The following is an 18,300-nucleotide window of genomic DNA, read 5'->3' on the forward strand; positions in this document are numbered from 1 at the left end:
CCAGAGTTTGGTATCATCGGCGAACTTGGCCAGTCCGCTACTGATACCAATGTCTACATCGTTAATGAAGATGTTGAAAAAATAGGTCCAAGGACAGAACCTGGAGGGACTCCACCGGTCACAGGGCACCATGACGATTGACTTTCGTCAACCACCACCTTCTGGGTCTGACCATAGAGCCAACTCCCCAGCCAGCAGATCGTGATGGACCTGAGGCCACAGTTAGCCAGTTTTGCCAAGAGGTGATCATGGGATATCAGATTGAAGGCTTTTTTAAAGTCAAGATATGCAACATCAATCTCTTCCCTGTTGTCCAGGTGACAGGTCACCTGGTCATAAAAGGAAATAAGACTGGTCAAGCAAGACCTACCCGCAACAAACCTGTGCTGGCTATCACTCAGGATGTTCCTATTGGCCATATAATAATCTTTTCTAAGATCTTCCCTGAGATAGAGGTCAGGCTGATGGGCCTGTAATTTGCCGGATCCACTTTCCTCCCTTTCTTGAAGATAGGCACCACATTGGCCTTCTTCCAATCTTCGGGCACTTCACCAGAGCGCCGGGAGTTCTCAATTGAGTCTGCTACACTGTGGCAATTATCATGTTCCAGCAGCCTCCTGTGTCTTGTGTATCAGAATCTGCATTTTTCAAAATGGAGGTGGGGGTGCTTTATGTAAAGCTTGTTTAATTAACTTTAGATAAAGTGCCCCTGCTGCCACTTCGAAGTGCAAGGATGCCAATACATGAGATGCTCTGGGTGCTTTAATTAGAGTGGCTCTTGGAGTGTTTTCTGATTTGCAAATGGCAAAGTATGAGCATTAGACCAAAGTTTTCAGTTTCAGGCTAACAGAGGTGGGTTGGTTCTCCTAAGTACTTGGGACACCTTTTTGGCTGTGATAGTTTTAGCTGCCTAAGGTGAATGGAACAAAAAAAGAGAATTGTGACAAAGGAAATCTAAAGAATAGGAAAGAGAAGTATAAAGGTACTCTGGGTTCAGTAAGGAGAGATGCCAGATTGGATGTTGGCTGTGTTCGATGCTAGAGATAAAATCAGACAGAGTCAGGCCAAGCATTGGAAGAGGCCTTGAAAAAGAAAGAGTGGTGTCTTAGGCTTATGAGCTGGAAAGCCAATTATTTTAGGGTTCTAGGAGGAGGTGTTAAGGTGTTTGCCCCCCACATGTCAATCTCATAGAGGAGAAAATTGTGATACAGGGTCAGAAACTGATTTTACCCCCAGATTAAAATATAAGTCTATATTGTAATACAAGTGCGTAAGGGCTGAATTAAGAAATATTAGATGCATCAACATCCCCGTGGTGCTCATGTGTTTTGTTCCTTTGCCCCAGCTAGTTTTGGCTTGGCAGTGCAGGTAGATAACCTATATGGGACCATCTGCCAGCTCAGAATGATCCCAGACCACACTACTCACTCGCTTCTGGGGTGTGGGTGTATGTGTGGATGCTGCCTTTTCCCCCTTCTCAGCAGGCAGAGACACAGCAACAGGAGGAGTGGATTCAGTTGAGCCACTTGCCTCCACAACCTCTACCTCAGCCTCCTCCAAAGTGTCTTCTGGGGAAGAAGACCTGGCTCTAGGGGAAACTTGAGGTGTGTGGACTACAAACTCAGATGATTCCCCCTCCTTCCTCAGAATTTCCCTTGCTAGGGCACTCAGCTCCAGCTCCAGCTCTTCCTCTGGCACTAGAAGGCTCAGCATGGGAATTGAAATGGGAGTGGAGGAGACTGTCATGCTGGTGCTGCTTGTTGTCATGGTGGGGGGGAGGGTGCCATAGCTGGTGCTCTTGGAGGGGATGCAGACTCAGGCAGTGGCACTGATCCCTCTCCTTGCTGCCTGTAGAACTGGAAGCTTCATGCCTGCTTGTTGTAAGAAAAAGGCTGCATCTCAGTTTGGGTGGGAGGGAAACTTACAGCTCTCCCTCTACCCCCTCTTCTACCCCTCCCTGAAGGCTTGCCAACTGCCCTCCCAGCATGCTTCATGGTGTATTTCATAGTGTGTTTGCTTTGGTGTGCTGGAAAATCTGTGTTCTTCTGTAATGTAATCTGATTTTCTGTAATGTAGGTATGCATATATTTTTGTATTCATGTAATAAATAATATATATATATGTATACAGTATGTGTCCCTGAATAAATTCTATATTATAATATGTAATATACGCTGTGCTTCCCTGAACAGTGAATGGAATGCACATGGTGAGAAAAAGCACAGATTTCTTTTCTGGGGGAAAAGAATCAAAATAGACTAACAAAAACAAAAAGAGGATTTTGGGGGAGGAATAAATTGAAAGGAATAAATGAATATTATAATAATAAAATAAAAGGGTATAGAAAGCAACAGGTATTGAATCCCGTTTGCTAGGAACAGGCTAGCAAGTAGAAAGTGCTAGCCTTTCTCTGACGCTGCTGAGCTGCTGAGTTGCTGGAAGACACAGCTCCGTAACTGACCCCAGCGCAGAAAGCTCAGTTCAAACAATGCTGCTTTTTATGCTGTTTCCCCGTCCCTCCCTCAGAGCACTGGGATTGGAAGGGACCGCAGGATAGGATCACAGTCACTGGCCAGCTACAGTCAATATCAGAGCAGTCCTTCCTTCCACTTCCCCCTTCCTCTCCTTAGTTTCTTTTTCCCTGCAAGCAAGCCCAGCTTCAAAACCCAAAACGTTTCAAAACTTTCAAAATGTTTTGACTTCCCTCATTTCGTTTTGAGGCTGTTTTGAAGCCTTTTGTGTCATTTCAATGTCACTGTATCGAGCTTGAAACAAGTTGAAACAGTGTTGAAATGAAACGTGGCAAAATTTCACACAGCCCTAACTGCTTTCAAAATGGCCAAAACTGGTTTAAGATAAACCTGGATGGATGTAGTATCAGACATAACTGAATTAGGTTAAATCAATTTATTGAACTTCTGCCCAGATCCTCTCCAGATTCAAGTTAACTCATGGTTCCCCAGTATCCCAGGATGCTTTGCCACTCTAACCCCCACAGGCTAGCCTTGGCCCAAGATGTCTGCTTCAGCCAGCAGGGAGGCTTGAGCCACTGCAGGCATGTGGCTGCATTTCTGGAATCAAAAGTGAATATCTGTTCAACTTGCTTGTCAGTTCAATCTATGCATCTTAGACTAACTTGCAAAGATTGAATTGATTCAGCCTTGGGCTTTTTTACTGTCTGTATTTAGCCTCACTGAACTCTGCTGAGGCTTATAAAGCCTTTGAAGTGAATATATGGCAAAATGAAATTGGTCAGGGATTGTGACAGGTGTCTAAACAGGACTGGCGAAAAACCACAAGACCTTATATTTATTCTACTCCTACCATCCACTCCTGGGCTAGGGACAGACATTACACATAAACCAGTTTAAGGGATCAGAAACTGGTTGAAACCTGTAACAGAACAGACGTTCAGTGCACATAAATCAGTTTGAAAATGGCTGAAACCAGTTTAAGATAAACTTGGTTGAATGTAGTATCAGACTTAACTGATTTGGGTCAAACCAGTTTATGCAGTGTTTAATTTAATTTAAACCAGAGTCCTCCAGCATCTCAGATGCTTTGCAGCTCTGGGCAGGGCTGTCTGTTTCAGTGAACTGGACTGGCCTTGCCTGTCTGCTTCCTGGCCAGAACTCTGGCAGAGACTGCAGGCACAGCAATGTCTGTCTGGCTTCCCTGTGGTGCGCCTCCTCCCTCCTCTGCCCCTCAACTCCCTGCTTAATCATGGATTCCCTGCTCCCTTCTCCCATGGCATGGATCATGGCCAGCATGTGGTATGTTAGCTAATGCTGAGCAGTGTCTGTGTAAGGCAGGCAGGACCAAGGCAGACAGGACAGTGTCGGCTTAGGGTTTTTTGGAGCTAATCAACAGCTCAGTTGGTAATGTGCCTTCATTACTTCCTTGGAAAAAGCTGTTTAAGAAGAACTTGAACTAATGAGAGAGGTTTTTGTTTTCTTAATGGGCTGATAAACTCTGTTATCAACTCCCTGCTGAGCTAGTTGGGGAGAGGGTGTGGGGGGAACCCCTCTCTAATCAGAGCATCCTGCCAGGGCCAGGCTGCACCCCAGCTCAGCTCAGCACTATAGAAGGGAAGGGAGGGCTGCTCTAGTGCCCCCCAGCTTGTAGCCTGAGCCACTGTAGGCATATGCCTGCATTTCTTCAGTCCAGAGGGGATGTCTGTGGTTACAAACTAATTCAGCCAAGCCAAGTTAGGCTAACCTGCAAAAATTAAATAATTTCAGGCTCAGGCTTTTTGAATGTCTGTCCCATGCCCTGAGGTTTGTCATTTCAGTCCCTTTTTAGGCTCCTCATCTCACTGAGGAGATTTTTCCTTCTCCTCTGTGTAAGTGACTCCTCACTTTCTTCCTAGAATTCTTCATCTTCCTTTCTTCTTTCCCTGGCTACTTCCAAGTTTCCTTCTAAACTATGTCTTCTCACAAAGTGTGTCTCCTAAGAGTCCATCATACAGGTTCCTAGTTTCATTTTATAATGACTAGTGTGAGGGCATTGCTACCCAGTGGGCAGTGCCAGGGTGTGGAGCTGGAGTTAAACAACCAGAATATGAATTAGGGTTAGGAAACTAATCAGGATCTGGAGACGCCTTGTAAGTAGCTGGACAACAGAAGTTTCAGAGTGACTGCAGAAGCTGAACAAAACACTGGAACAACTCCAGGGTGCCATGAAGTGTGATGAGATGAGTGAGGAAATAAGTGCAGGCTCAGATGTGTCCCTGCCTGGCTGATCACCCACCTCTACTGCCCAGCTCCTCTGCAAAGAAGTAAGAACTGTAATGTATAAATGAGTCTTTGGAAACTGGGTAACACTCAAGTCACAAAAGTTATGGAGGGGTGTCTTGAGCTCAATACAGGGTGTCTTGAGTCCAAAAAGGCTGAGAACCACTTCCCTAAACAGGCATCTGGGATTACCATATCTATGAATGTAGAAGTTCAGTTGTGAGTGCTGGCAGGACTCTTGGCCAGGTCAGCTGTTAACTCTGTGGTATTGTGGTTGTTAGTGGACCTGACCCAATCTCCTTGCCATGTCAGTCCTATCTCAAACTACAATCCCAGTTTCTCTCTCCTTTCCCACCCTCAAGCCAGCCTCCAAAGCCTAGTTTAATCTCTTCTTTTCATTCCCTGCAAGGTTTCTTGTTTCCTGTCTTCCCTATATTTCTGACTATTTTTCCTTCTCCATTTGAATCAGACTCCTTTCTACTCTAGTATTGCACTGAGCGCACACAAGAGACTCTCTTTGTTTTCACTCCAAGTGTCTGGCAAGGATCATAGCAGTTGCAGGTGAAATATGGGGAGAATCTTCAAGGATTTTAGCTGCTTTAGTCTAAATAATCTGTATTGTCTGTGAGTGCAGTTTTCAAAAGTCTTATAACTTGGTCAAATTAGAGTGGGTTTCTGTGTGGACAGCAAAGGCTACCCTGACATAACAATACCCATCCCCCTAGCCAAATTTCAAGCCCAGCTACAAGCATGGGACACTAGAGCTGTTCAAAGAAATAATCAATATGTTTTAACAAGAGTAAAACTGAACTTTTTCCCAGCTTCATACTTGGAAACAATAGAACTGCTTTGGATTTAAGTTAAAAAAAAATCAGGCTAACGTAGATAAATATTGTGGAGAAATAAAGCCTCCCAAATTAAAGATGGGCACAGTTATGAACATATTAAAAAAAAGGTAAGTGATGGGAAACCTTAAGAAAAGTTGGTGCAACTAAAATTCATATATAAATAAACACTGTGTCACTCTATATGCAATCTGAAACTTTTTCATATATTTTATTAATCATTTTTTGCAGTTCAAAATACAGTATAGTCTTATAGCAAGCTTCATGATTTAAAAAAAAAAGTATATTACTGTTAATTCACAAAAGCTTGTATTATAGCGGTGAGTCACCTAGCTATGCAGTGAGTCTGAATTTAAAAAAAGAATCTATGAGCATAGAAAGAATTTGCAAATATTAAGGAATGGAAGGGAAGTACAGTCATATTTTAAACTATTTGCTGAAAATGAATATGGTTGGTTAAGACTTCTGGCTGTTGGTAAATTAACTATGATATTCTAATGATTAACTATAAAAATAATCATATATTGTGAACATTGATCAGATTTCTTTTTCTTCTCTTTCATACTACAAAACTACATAGGCACTGGAGGAAATGAAAGAACATCAAAAAAATTAACTCTGTATGTACAGTAAGTTGGTGATAGAAAGGTAGTTAGATGAGTTAGTCTGAAGTCCAGGAGAGAGGAGGTAGGGCAGGTTGAGACCTTACAGACTAATTGGTTCAGAGGGGCACACGCATTCATAGGCAATAACCTATTTTGTCAGATGCTATCCGTTTGTGATAGTCATTGCACTAGGAAGCCACCAAGAGAAATATTCTGGCTAGTTTTAAAAAATAGTCTGAATTATTTTATGAAAATTGAAATGACTATGTCAATATTTGCAGCAATGTAGCAAGAATTATAGTATTACTGAGGAAATATGTTACAGGATGTCACCTTCTAATATTCTGTAAAGTAATAATAATATTAGTTATATAGTTTCAGATCTTAAAGTAACCTAGGTCTGATCCTACACCATTTAAGTGGATGGGACCTGTGCCAATGACACTGATAGGAATAGGATCAGGGCGTAAACTGATCAATTATCTCAAGCTACTGCATTATACAGCTGATTAGATGAATTTTGTTTGGTTCTTTATATTTTTCTCTAAAGTTTTTGTTATCTGTTATTACCAGAGATGGGTCACGGTACTAGCAGAACCAATGGTTCAATCAACAGTCCAATCTACAGACCTTATTTAGGTGATTAGTTAGGTTGAGGTTGCATTGTTAGATTAGTCCTTAAAATGCCCATGATTTTAAAAATAATTTTGAATAAGAAATTGTTTATATATAAACTTTTATGGCAACATCTATATGTAACTCCTCAGTGTTACATATGTACCAACTGGGAAAGGAAAAGGTGGAGAATTTTGGATTTGGTACCAATAAGATGGATAGATAGGGAAGGGAATAATAGGGAAAGCAGATATTTTGATTTGTAGCTGTTAACACAGAAGTGTTAAGGAAACTATGCATCTGAAGAGATCCTACAGCTGTGAACATGAAGCATCTACCTGTATCTTTTTTTAAATGACTCTCATATGACATTTATGTCATATGCTATGAGGCCTTCAATGGAGAATCCAAGGTAAAATGACACTCTTTCGATGCTTTGGCCACTTCTTAGTTGACCCAGGAAAGCAGGTCGCACTGGTATCCTCATGTTTTCATTAATGCCATAGTCCACATAGATAATATTATCTTCAGTTTTACCATTTAAACGAAGGAGCAGCTTTTGGACAGCCTCTTCTTTCCATATGGCTCCACTCTGCCACAGGTAGTACAAATCCTGTAGTTTACAGCTGCTGAAACACTGATCTATTTTTCCTTTGTGAACAAGTCTTTTCAGACCTTTACTTTTCCCAAGGTAGAAATGAGCTATTGGTTGTCTACAATGACGCATAGACCAGAACTGCCCTCTGAAAACCTTCTTTAGTGATGTGATATACTTTTCCATTTGTGTAGAATCCTCATCTAGTACCTTTTGATTTTCTGGCCAGAACAATAAAGTAGCAAGGAAATAAGGTTGTGAGAAGTGATAATCTGGACCTATTTGCTGTAGAAGTTTTCTAAGCTGTTCTTTCAGCTCTTGAACAGGATGTATCATTGTGGAATTAGGGTTAATGCAGTTGAGAACAACATTTGCCAAAATGAAATTCTGTTTGTCTCTTAAGGAAGAGCTATGCTCAAGCAAAAGTGTGTATGTACGCACTATATCTTCCATCTTTCTTTGAGCATGTTCATGATTGCCAAGGTATTCCAAAAGTCCTGAAAACTTGTCTGCTTTGGAAGCCTCTAGGCTTCTTCTGTAATTCTCTAACTGCAGAGGCAAACTGAGCTTTGCACATATTTGTTTGTCTTGAAGCTGCTCCAGATCTGTGAGACAAAATATATTTATATATTTTTTGAAACTTTCTCGAACCTTCGTGCGTATCTTGAGCTCTACAGTTTCTTTTTCTGCACTCCTTGGTTTCAGAAAGACAAAATAATCCGCAAAAAAGTCAAATGCCCTTTTTAAATTTGACTTCAGTTTACTTAAGTAGTCAGTATATTGTTCAAGGGCCAACCGAAACTTTTCATAATCTGTGTTACTAACTACTTTTGGCAGATCACGGTTTCCTGAAAAATACTGAGCCATATATTTTCTAGTCAGTGGATCCCTTTTATTGAAAAAAGGAGTACGCTTAATGATATTGATAGTGTACAGTCCAGTTTCTATCTCCCCCAGATAACCAGCTGTATTATACATGTAATACCTCCTTTTAGACTTCAGATGTTGCAGCCCTTCTTGTTCATTGTCTGTATTTTCACTTTGTTGCTGGGATTCTTTAAAGGCCTCTGATGCTTGCTTTGCAAGGTTTAGCAAAAATTCCAGCTCCTCAACAGTTATGATAGTCCTCTTTCCATTTTCTTCCTCCCAGTGTATTATTTCACTTTTAAAGACCTGGCCTAAAGTATCTGATACATATGAATTACTTGGTGCTCTTTTTTTAGCTTTTTTGGCCCACTTCAGTGCAGCGTCAAAATTTTTCTTTTTGATGTAGAAGTGTCTTGCGAGGGCTTGACAAATGAATGCATTTTGACTGAATCTAAGAGATCCTTCCTTCAATACATTTTCAACCTCAGTACACCTTTCTTCCTTCTGTATGGTTTCAATTAATGGGGAAAACAGTGTGTCTGTATCATCTCCATGTTCTTTACGTTGTCTAGTAATCAGCATGATTTGCACATCTTGTAGAAGTTTTTCTCTTCCTATGCCAGACTCGTAAAATAAGTCCTGTCTCAGCAGCTGCATTGTAATTTGACTTCTAGATAAGTTATAAGATAGTTTCAATTCTTCTAGGCAGTGATCAGCAATCAGTGGATGAATGATATACATGCCTTTGTACTTTCCACATTCCTGCACTTCAGCCTGTATTAGAATATTGGAACAAGTTCCCATCTTGTCTTCCAAACTCTCCCGCCTCCAGAATGTCTTAATAGCAGCAATTCCTAAGAATTCTTCACATTGGGATACTGAGATTGTGGACCCTGTAACGTAAGTGTTTAATAGTGCCAGGAAGGAAATAAGCTGTGCTTGTTTGCTTGTAATGTCCAAGCCTTTCAGTGTATTCCTGACAACATTCTCTATGTACGCTTTGTCAAAATTTTTTTTCATAATCATAAATGAATAGAAATCTTCCGGGTGCTGATGTTCCTTTTCAATTTCTTTTAGTTTGTCTTCAAAAGCTCTTTGCTCTTTGGGAGAAAGCTGGTGTTTTAGAGCAATACTATTCTTACCATTGCTCTTTGAACTTTCTTCAGGATTTTGAGATCTCATGCAGTTTAGAATGATTACTAGAGGGTTTTCATATCTAATGCAATTGTTTGTTATAGCTGACTGAATTTCATTTTGCAAAAGGTAGACATTTTCTTGTTCTTCAAAATCATCTACAAGAAGTAACACTGGGAAGTAATCTTCTTGGTTGGTTGCTCCATAGGTGATTAAATTTGCCAACTGTTTCCCAACTTCTGCAAAATGAAGTGATTTGTTTTTCAGAATGGCACATCTGAATTTTTTCTTCAATTCCCAGAGGACATGCATAGCTAAGGTGGTGCCACCACAGCCTGGATGGTGATAAAGGTTGATGATTTTTGTAGATATTGGCACACAGTAGGAATTATCTTCTTGAATCAGTTCTTCAAGTTTTTCATAACTGTCTCTTTTGATAAAAGGTGAAGAATAGTTTTCAGAGGAGAAGTAAAAATTCCACCAGGACACCTTACCACCCCGGTAAAAGTGCTCTTCTTGAGACTTCTTAAATTTAGAAAATCGATCTTTATCCTTCTCTATCTCTGTGTCTTTGCATTCATTTTCACAAAGTATTTCCAGTGCTGTCATGCTGTCTTCTCCTTTTTTCAAAAGAATGGTAGATGAACCAACTGAAGGCAGAAATCTCCGAGAAGACTGTGTCACTGATTTTAATTTTAGGATAGTACCATTCACCATTTCAAGATTTAAGTTAGAAATACATCTCTTTGTAAGTTCTTCTCCATCAATGAATCTGGCTTGTAGAAGGTCTTTCCATCTCTGGTATGTTTGTGCTCCAATACAAATGCAGAGCATGTCTTCAAGTCCTTTCAGCTCTTGATAAAATGTAGTAAATGTTTCAATAAGAGGATCAGCTGGGTCTTCCACTGTGGACAACAAAAGAAACACTATCAAAAACTTCCCTCTTTGCATTAGGTCTTTGTGTGAAAGAAATGAAATCAGTTTCCTAACTTCAGCAGCCATTTCTCGTTGCCACATACTGGGTTCTAAAGGCTGATATTTTTCACCAGCCAAGTCTGACCTGCCATTGCAAAAAATCCAGCTGGGTTGATGATAGAGATTCAGCTTTTCAATTACTTCAGAAATCAAATTCCCTTTGATTTGATACTGGTTTGGAAAATGGAGGTTTACAGCTCGGTTTTCTCTGTAAGTTTTGACCACACCATTGATTACTGACTCAGAGTCAAACTCTAGCACAGCAAACCATTTTATCTCTTGCAAAAATTCCAAATGCTGTGTTTGACTTGGATGGCACTTGTTGGTTACTAATATATACCAGTCATAATAGGAATTATCCAGCAAATCCTGGTTACCCGTGAGAAGACAACGGAGCTTAAGACCCTCAGTCTGTTTCTTTTTTGTTTTTTCTGAATGTTTTTTCTCTGCTGTTTGTCGAGCATCTGCTAAAGACTGGAGGCTGGATTTAAATTCTGCTAGATTTTTAATGATGTTTTTAGAAGAAGCTCCATCCCTTACAAATAGAGCAGGCTCCCAAGTCTTTTTCTTAAAAAGATATTGCTGAATCTGGAAATATTTTACTCCACAAATAGAGTGTCTTGGAACTACATCTACTTCAATGACAAATGTATTAGATGGAGTATTATTTTTCAATAATACTTCTACAAATCTAGGTTCTCTAATACAAGCTTTTGCTTCACTGATGCATTTTTCACCAAAGTATTTTTTGATCGCTTGGTTAAAATAGTCAATAAATGTATCTTTACTTCTTACTTCTACTCCTATAATTTCCCCATGTGGACGGTCCAGGACTCCAAAATGAATAGTGCCATTGGTACGGGAGTTCATACAGGCTGAAGCAAATCTAAAGACTTCGATGGTAAATTTCAGCTTAATATCTTCTTCTGTTGCATTCTCTGTGTTTCTGAGCTTTTTAAACTCATGTGCAGGATCAATGAGATTCAGTGGCCCAGTTTCAGGAACACTAAGGATATGACCCCGCATATAACGATGACTAGCATGAAACTCATCAAAAGGATATGGCAGACAAGTCTGTCCAGCTGGAGGCTGATTACTAATCAATAATTTCTTTGTTTTACCCTCTGCTTCAACCAACTTGTTCTCTGGTCCATCTACCAGCACAGATTGTAGTGGCTTAGTGAATTCAGATATCTTACATTCCTGTGTTGTACTGGAATCAACTGGTTTTGATTCCCCCTTTCTGTTTTTCTCCATAATTTTTTCATCTTTCTTTTCTATCAAATATTTCTCATCAACGAGCTTTTTAGCATCTTGTTGCCCACTAGCCTGGCTTGGGTCTTCAGTGAGAATGCCCATTTGTTCCAGAGCATAGATAATTTGCAGAGCTGGGCCGTGTGTTATGCCCATATCTATAAGGGCTTGTTTAGTCAATGCCCTCAAGGTACAGCCTGTCACATCTTGATTAAGCAGGATTTCACCGTGTTTTGGATCAATCTTCAGATCTTCAACTATCCATTGGTTTACTTGCTCTTTTGTCCACTGCTCAATGTTTTGAGACAAATCCAGTTGTTTACTTTCTTTAGTATTTGGATTTTTCTTCTTTCTTTAAAGAAAAAAAATTGTAAAATTACCAAACTTGTGATTTATCAGAGTAAATTAATTAAATAGTATCCCTTTTGACTCTTTACTATTGATATTTGAGAAGCAGGGTTTATCTGTTTTGGTTTTCATTGGCTCAATTGTATAATTGAAACAGATGTCAGACAAGTTTCAGGCACAAAAATAACCCCCCAAAGCCTTGTGCTTTGCATATTCCCTAGAACGTCCTGGTGACAAGAACACTCTGACACTACTACCATTTTTTTGTTCTTCTGTCTAATTTGAATCATCTCCCTGCTGGCTCCCTTGTCTGTCAGGTTTGCAGACAGTATGAAGAAGCAGAGAGAGGGAGACTGAAAATCTCAGTATCATCAAGAGAGGCATGCATGGGTGACTGGTGCCTCTCGAGTCAGGGGGGCACGTGCCCTCCCTGACACCAGTCAGCAACTGGGGGGTTCCCCATGGCCAATCACGCTGACTTGGGGGAGGGGGTATATCCCGCAGAAGTCCTGCGGCCACTTCCAGAAGCAATGCAGCCACTTTTGCTGGTGGTCCCACTCCACGGCCGGCACTCCATGGGGGGCAACACTGTGCACCCCCTACACATCGCCAGTGGATGCATGCACTGCACAACCCCTGTCCCCTTTGCCTCAGAGTGCTAGATGAGGGCTACGGTCTGGCAACACTCCTGCCCCTTGAGCAGTGAGTGGGGAAAAGCCTGGGACAGTGCAGGCATGTTGGGGGTTTACACTCCTCCCTAATCAGAGCATCCTGCCAGGGCCTGGTCAAGGCCACCCTCAGCTCAGTAGTGTGGAAGGGAAGGGAGGGCTGCTCTAACACCCCCTGGCTTCTAGCTTGAGCCACTGCAGGCATGTGCCTGAATTTCCTCAGTCCAAAGCGAATGTCTGTGTAGTTGCAAACTGGTTTAAATTAGACAGGTTAGACTAATCTGCAAAGATTGAATCAATTCAGGCTTCGGCTTTATGAATGTCTGTCCCTAGCCTCAGGGCACATTCCCATGAGCAGGAATGTGTGTTCTCTGGGGACAAATAGCAGCGACACATATTTGTGCCACTGCTAGTTGTCCCTGGGGAATGTCCCTGCATGCATGCTCTGGTGCACAGCAAGTTGTCCCAAGTGTGGTAGAGGAGCTTGGGGCCAGCACCTGGGAGCCCCCAGAAGCTTTACTTGGAGTCCTGGGGCTCCAGAAGCAGTCATCCAGGTGTCCAGAGCATGGCCAGCAGCTGGAGTATGGCTCTGGCCAGCCAGGCTCTAGTTTTGGGTGGCAGTTGCTGCCACCATGTTCGCCATCCCTCTTTTTTTCTGGTGAGCTCCTGCATGTGTGGAGTGTGCGGTTTGTGGTACCAGGAATGGGCCTGTGGCATCACAAATCACATACATGCACTCATGTGGATGCACCTTAAGGTGCTATCCTGCTCTGCCTTCTGCCTTAAAAGCAGATGCTGTCCTGTGCATGACTCTTCTTCTTACTCTTTTCACATTGTTTAGCTGAACTAACAGAGAGGCATAAGTTTTCAAAGACAACAGCCTACTTATTTAATTACTGTTGCCTACAAAAGCTTATTTCTCTCCAAACCAGTTAGTCTCTAAGGGCATCTTTATATCTGCTCTAGGGTGGGAGTGGGGGTGGGGCAGGGAATGCTTTAAGTATGGTGGCTTTGGGAGCCTCTCTAATTAAAGCACCCACAGTGTCTTGTATATTCAGTGTCCTGCACTTCAAAGAGGTGGCAGGGGCACTTTAACTAAAGCTTTAAAGCACTCCCATTGCCATTTTGAAGTGCAGGGATACTAAATATGCATGATGCCAAAGTTGGAGTGTGCTAATTAATCAAGTCTGATCTGACACATGTTAATTAGCTTGCATTGGAGAAGGCATTCAGCATGTGTATAGGTGCCCTAAAACGCCACTTTGCCTGACTTGAGAAAAACAGGGCTATCTACCTCTATCTGTTTTTAAGATACTGACCTTAATATTATTGCAAATCAGTTATTCTTATGTTCCTGTTTCACATATGGCTATAGCTTATAATGAACAAAAATTGTGGCCACCTGACACTGATTTATTAGTTTTATCAAAAAAATTTGGTGTCGAATTGTTGGTGGGAAAGGAATTTAAGAAAGCCTGTACTGCAAAAATCATGTTTTGGTTATTTGAAGATAAAGGAAGAACTTGCTTTTTCTATAGTGTCTCTTCACTAGAGTGGTAGTGAAGAGACTGGGATACTTTCAGGGTAACATTTTAAAAAATTGAAAGTCAGTACAATCGTTAGTACCTAATTGTCAGTAACTTTTGAAATAAACTCTGTAAACTGTAAGCAGCTCTACCTGTTGAATAGTAAACTGTTTCCTTGCCTTGTAATCCATTGTCTTTGTTGGTGGATTATGCTGAGGAGATTGCACAGTAGTGGCCATTCTAAAATTAGAAGTATTGTGCTTCAGGAGACAGGAAATTATTTATCATTGATGAGTTAGAGAGAACTGCATTGTAATGGCACTGGACAGCAAAATAGGCAAGTTGACCTGAGAAGTGCCTTCCAACCTGGACTCCACAGATGGAACTAGTGATAGTTGTAAAACAAGTTTTGTGTCCATATTGCATCAGAGCAGATAATCAGGTGTGTACTATTTGTGCATCAGCTGCACAACTCTAGGGAAAAGATAGGGGTTGATTTACTATTATATTTCCTGTCTGGATTAAAGACTGCTTGGGCATTAGTTTTTGATAAAACTAATGATCTGTGTCCAACAAGGAAGCACACACAGAAGTACATAGTCCAAGGTAAAGTAAATGTGGACTTTGAAAAAAGAAGAACAAGTAAATAAAGTCACTCCCTTATTGTGTATATAAAATATCTTCTTTCAGTTTACTCTATCTCAGGGGTGGGCAAAATATGGCCCGTGGGCCAGATCTGGCCCACGAGGCAATTCTATCTGGCCTGTGGGGCCCCTAAAAATTTTAGAAAATTAATATTTATCTGTCCTTGGTTCCTGTAAAAAATGACAGGAGCCAGGGGCAGTAGGACCCAGGGGAAGCCCCAGTGGGCTCCCACAACACCAGGGCCCACCCAGCCCTGCCCCCCAAACTGGAAGCCCCAGGGAGGGGCTTCTAGCTTGGGACCGTGTGGCTGCACAGGCTCTGGAAACTCAGGTAAGGGGGGGAAGGGCAGGGAAGGAGCTGATGCTGATTGTGGGGGAAAACAGCCCCTCCCCCACCCTGTAGCCGGTGCTCCCTGCTGCAGCCACTCACAGCCTGCACAGGACTGTCCGGAGCAGGCACAGGCAGCCCCACGTGGGCTGTGAGCAGCTGCAGTGCGGGGCATCAGCCACAGGGTGTGGGAGGGGCTGCTTTTCCACACACTCAGCACCAGCTTGTAACCCGCCCCTGCTGCTAGCCTTGGCCCTGCACTGGCTCTGGCCTTGCCCATTGGGGCTGCACTGTGGTGGCAGCAGCTGCTCAGCATGGAGGAAAGTGGCCCCCCCCACTTGCTGCACCGGGCAGGGTTTGCTGCTGCCGCCCACCCATAGCTTGCATGCTGGGTGGCACAGAGGCGGCGGTGGCAAACACTGCCCAGCACAGCAAGTGGGGGTCCGCTTTCCTCCACACCAAGCAGATGCTGCCACCATGGCACAGCCCCAATGGATAAGGGCAGAGCTGGCACGGGGCCCAGGTTGGCAGTGGGGGTGGGTTACAAGCTGGTGCTGAGTGTGGGGAAAAGCAGCCCTTTGCCTGTCCCATTACTGGCGCTCCACACTGTAGCCACTCACAGCCCATGTGGGGCTGTCTATGCCTGCTCAGACAGCCCTGTGCGGGCTGCGAGTGGCTGCATCAGGGAGCGCTGGCCACAGGGCAGGGAAGGAGCCACTTTTTCTCTGTGCTCAGCACTAGCTCCTTCCCTGCTGGCAAGCAGGGTGTTAGGGCTGCGCACTGCCCCCTGCCTGTACTGCAGGGCTGGGCAGGGCACTGGGAGTGAGCGATTGTGGGAGTCAGTGGGATCATGGGGCCCACACCGGTGTCCCAGGGCCAGCTCCGGCAGGGCCCAGAGCAGGGCGGCAGGAGTACAGGGTCCTGGCTGGTAGCGGCTCTATGGAGCCAGGGCAGCTCCCCCCACTCTCCCTGCTGGTGCAGCCCAGCCTGGCTCCACAGACCTCTGCCAGCCTGTGCCCCTTTCTGGGCCCCAATGATGCTGGCCCTGGGACATTGGTCCCACAATGGTGACCAGGGAGTGGGGCACCTGTCAAGGGGTTGGGCTACCCATGTGGCCCTCAACAGCTTGCCAAAACTGGGTAAGCGGCCCTCCACCCAAAACAATTGCCCACCCCAGCTCTCTCTCATTCATTAGTAGCTCAAAAATCTTGATTTATTTGTATTAAATTAATTATTTTATGCAATTATGTTCAATTACTGCTATATGAGCTATCCTATCAGTTCAGTGTACCTTTTAGGCATGACTGAATTCTTCTGATTGTAGTGATTTCTTTGTAGCCTTTTTCAGTGGAGAGACCTCCTATATTCTGCAAAAAGAAAAAGAAACAATAGGTTATCTAAATTTTCCTAACAGCATAGCTTCCTAAAGCTTCCACTGTCTACTTAGACCCATAGTTGTATACAATGGGAGCATGTGTGGACCTAGAATTTTGAAAAGGGGGATACACATGGTGAGGTGAATCATCACATAAAGCAACACATGTTTTTGTGAAGTTAAAAATAAACTGGAAGTTTTAGTAATATACTAGGTGCTTAGGGATGTATTACTCAGTTTAAGCTTCAAGAAAAAAAACATAACTTCATTGGAATGAGTTAAAAACCAATCTGCAGGGCTGTGAAATAGGAGCTTCATTATCAGGCCAGCTAACAGACAGAATTACAGAAGAAATGCTAACTTGTTAAGTTGAACATCAGGACCATTATTAAGAAGAGAGGGTCATGAACACTAGTGGAATGAAGAGTTCAGAACAGATCCAATAGATGATAATGAGCCATGAAGTCACAGAACCATAGAAAATTAGGGTTGGAAGGGAGCTTGGGAAGTCATTTAGTTCAACCCCTGGCTCAAAGCAGGACTATCCCTAACTGTATCATCCCAACCAAGGCTTTGTCTAGCTGGGTATTAAAAATCTCCAAGTCTGGAGATTCCATAGCCTCTCTGGGTAAACCTGTTCCAGTGCTTTACTACCCTCCAAGTGAGAAAGGTCTTCCTAATATTTAACCTAAACTTTCCTTGCTGCATCCTGAGACTACTGCTCCTTGTTCTGTCATCTACCACCACTGAGAATAGTGTAGCTCCATCCTCTATGAAACTACCCTTCAGGTAGTTGAAAGCTGCTATCGAATCCCTCTTCAGTCTTCTCTTCTGCATACTAAATAAGCCCAGTTCTCTCAGCCTCTCCTCATAAGGCCCCAGTCCCCTAACCACTTTCGTTGCCCTCTGCTGGACTCTCTCCAATTTGTCCACATCCTTTCTGTACTGGGGTGCCCAAAACACGACATAGTATTTCAGGTTTGGCTTCACCAGTACATAATTGAGGGGAAGAATCACTTCCCTTGATCTGTTGGCAATGCTTTTACTAATGCAGCACAGTATGCCATTAGCCTTCTTGGCAGCAAGGGCACGCTTTGTCTCACATTCAGCTTACTGTCCACTGTAACCTCCAAGTCCTTTTCTGCAGAGCTGCTTCTTAGCCAGTTGGTCCCCAGCCTGTACCAGTGGGATTGTTCTCTCCTAAGTGTAGGCCTTTGCACTTCTCCTTACTGAACCTCTTGAGATTTCTATTGGCCCAATCCTCCAATCTGTCAAGGTCTTTCTGAATCCTAGCCCTACCTTTTGGAATATCAACTACTCCCCCAAACTTGGCGTTATCTGCAAACTTGCAGAGGGTGCACTCCATCCCATCTTCCAGGGTGTTAATAAAGATATTGAACAGAACCAGCCCTATGACTGACCCCTGGAGAGCTCACTTGATACTTGTAGACAACTAGACATTGAGCCACTGATTACTACTCTTTGAGCAAGGCAATCTAGCCAGTTTTCATCTACCTTACTGTTCATTCATCCAACTTGTACTTCCTTAGCTTGCTTGCAAGAATATTGTGGGAGGCTGTATCAAAAGCCTTGCTAAAGTCAAGGTATTACATCCATGTTCCTGCATCCACAGAGCCAGTCACCTTGTTACAGAAGGTAATCATAGAATCATAGAATCATAGAAGTAGGGTCGGAAGGGACCTTGTAGATCTTCAAGTCCGACCCCCTGCCTGGGCAGGAGAAAAAAAACTGGGCTCAAATGATTCCAGCCAGGTAGGCATCAAGCCT

General features: G+C 42.9%; 1 protein-coding gene across 1 annotated transcript in view; it reads right to left on the reverse strand.

Annotated features, from left to right (window-relative positions):
* Positions 1-5,763: 5,763 nt before the first annotated feature.
* LOC109291411 (sterile alpha motif domain-containing protein 9-like) overlaps positions 5,764-18,300 on the reverse strand; it is an 18,380-nt gene continuing 5,843 nt past the window's right edge. The window contains exons 2-3 of the mRNA XM_019508426.1: positions 16,429-16,504; positions 5,764-11,975 (exon numbers count right to left, since the gene is read on the reverse strand). Of these exons, the coding sequence (XP_019363971.1) occupies positions 7,160-11,975; positions 16,429-16,439 (4,827 nt within the window). The 5' untranslated portion in view covers positions 16,440-16,504 and the 3' untranslated portion in view covers positions 5,764-7,159. The remainder of the gene's footprint in view (positions 11,976-16,428; positions 16,505-18,300) is intronic.

Source organism: Gavialis gangeticus, unplaced genomic scaffold (genome assembly GCF_001723915.1).
Source record: "Gavialis gangeticus isolate Ggan-Ray unplaced genomic scaffold, GavGan_comp1, whole genome shotgun sequence".
In the NCBI taxonomy this organism is placed as follows: domain Eukaryota; kingdom Metazoa; phylum Chordata; order Crocodylia; family Gavialidae; genus Gavialis; species Gavialis gangeticus.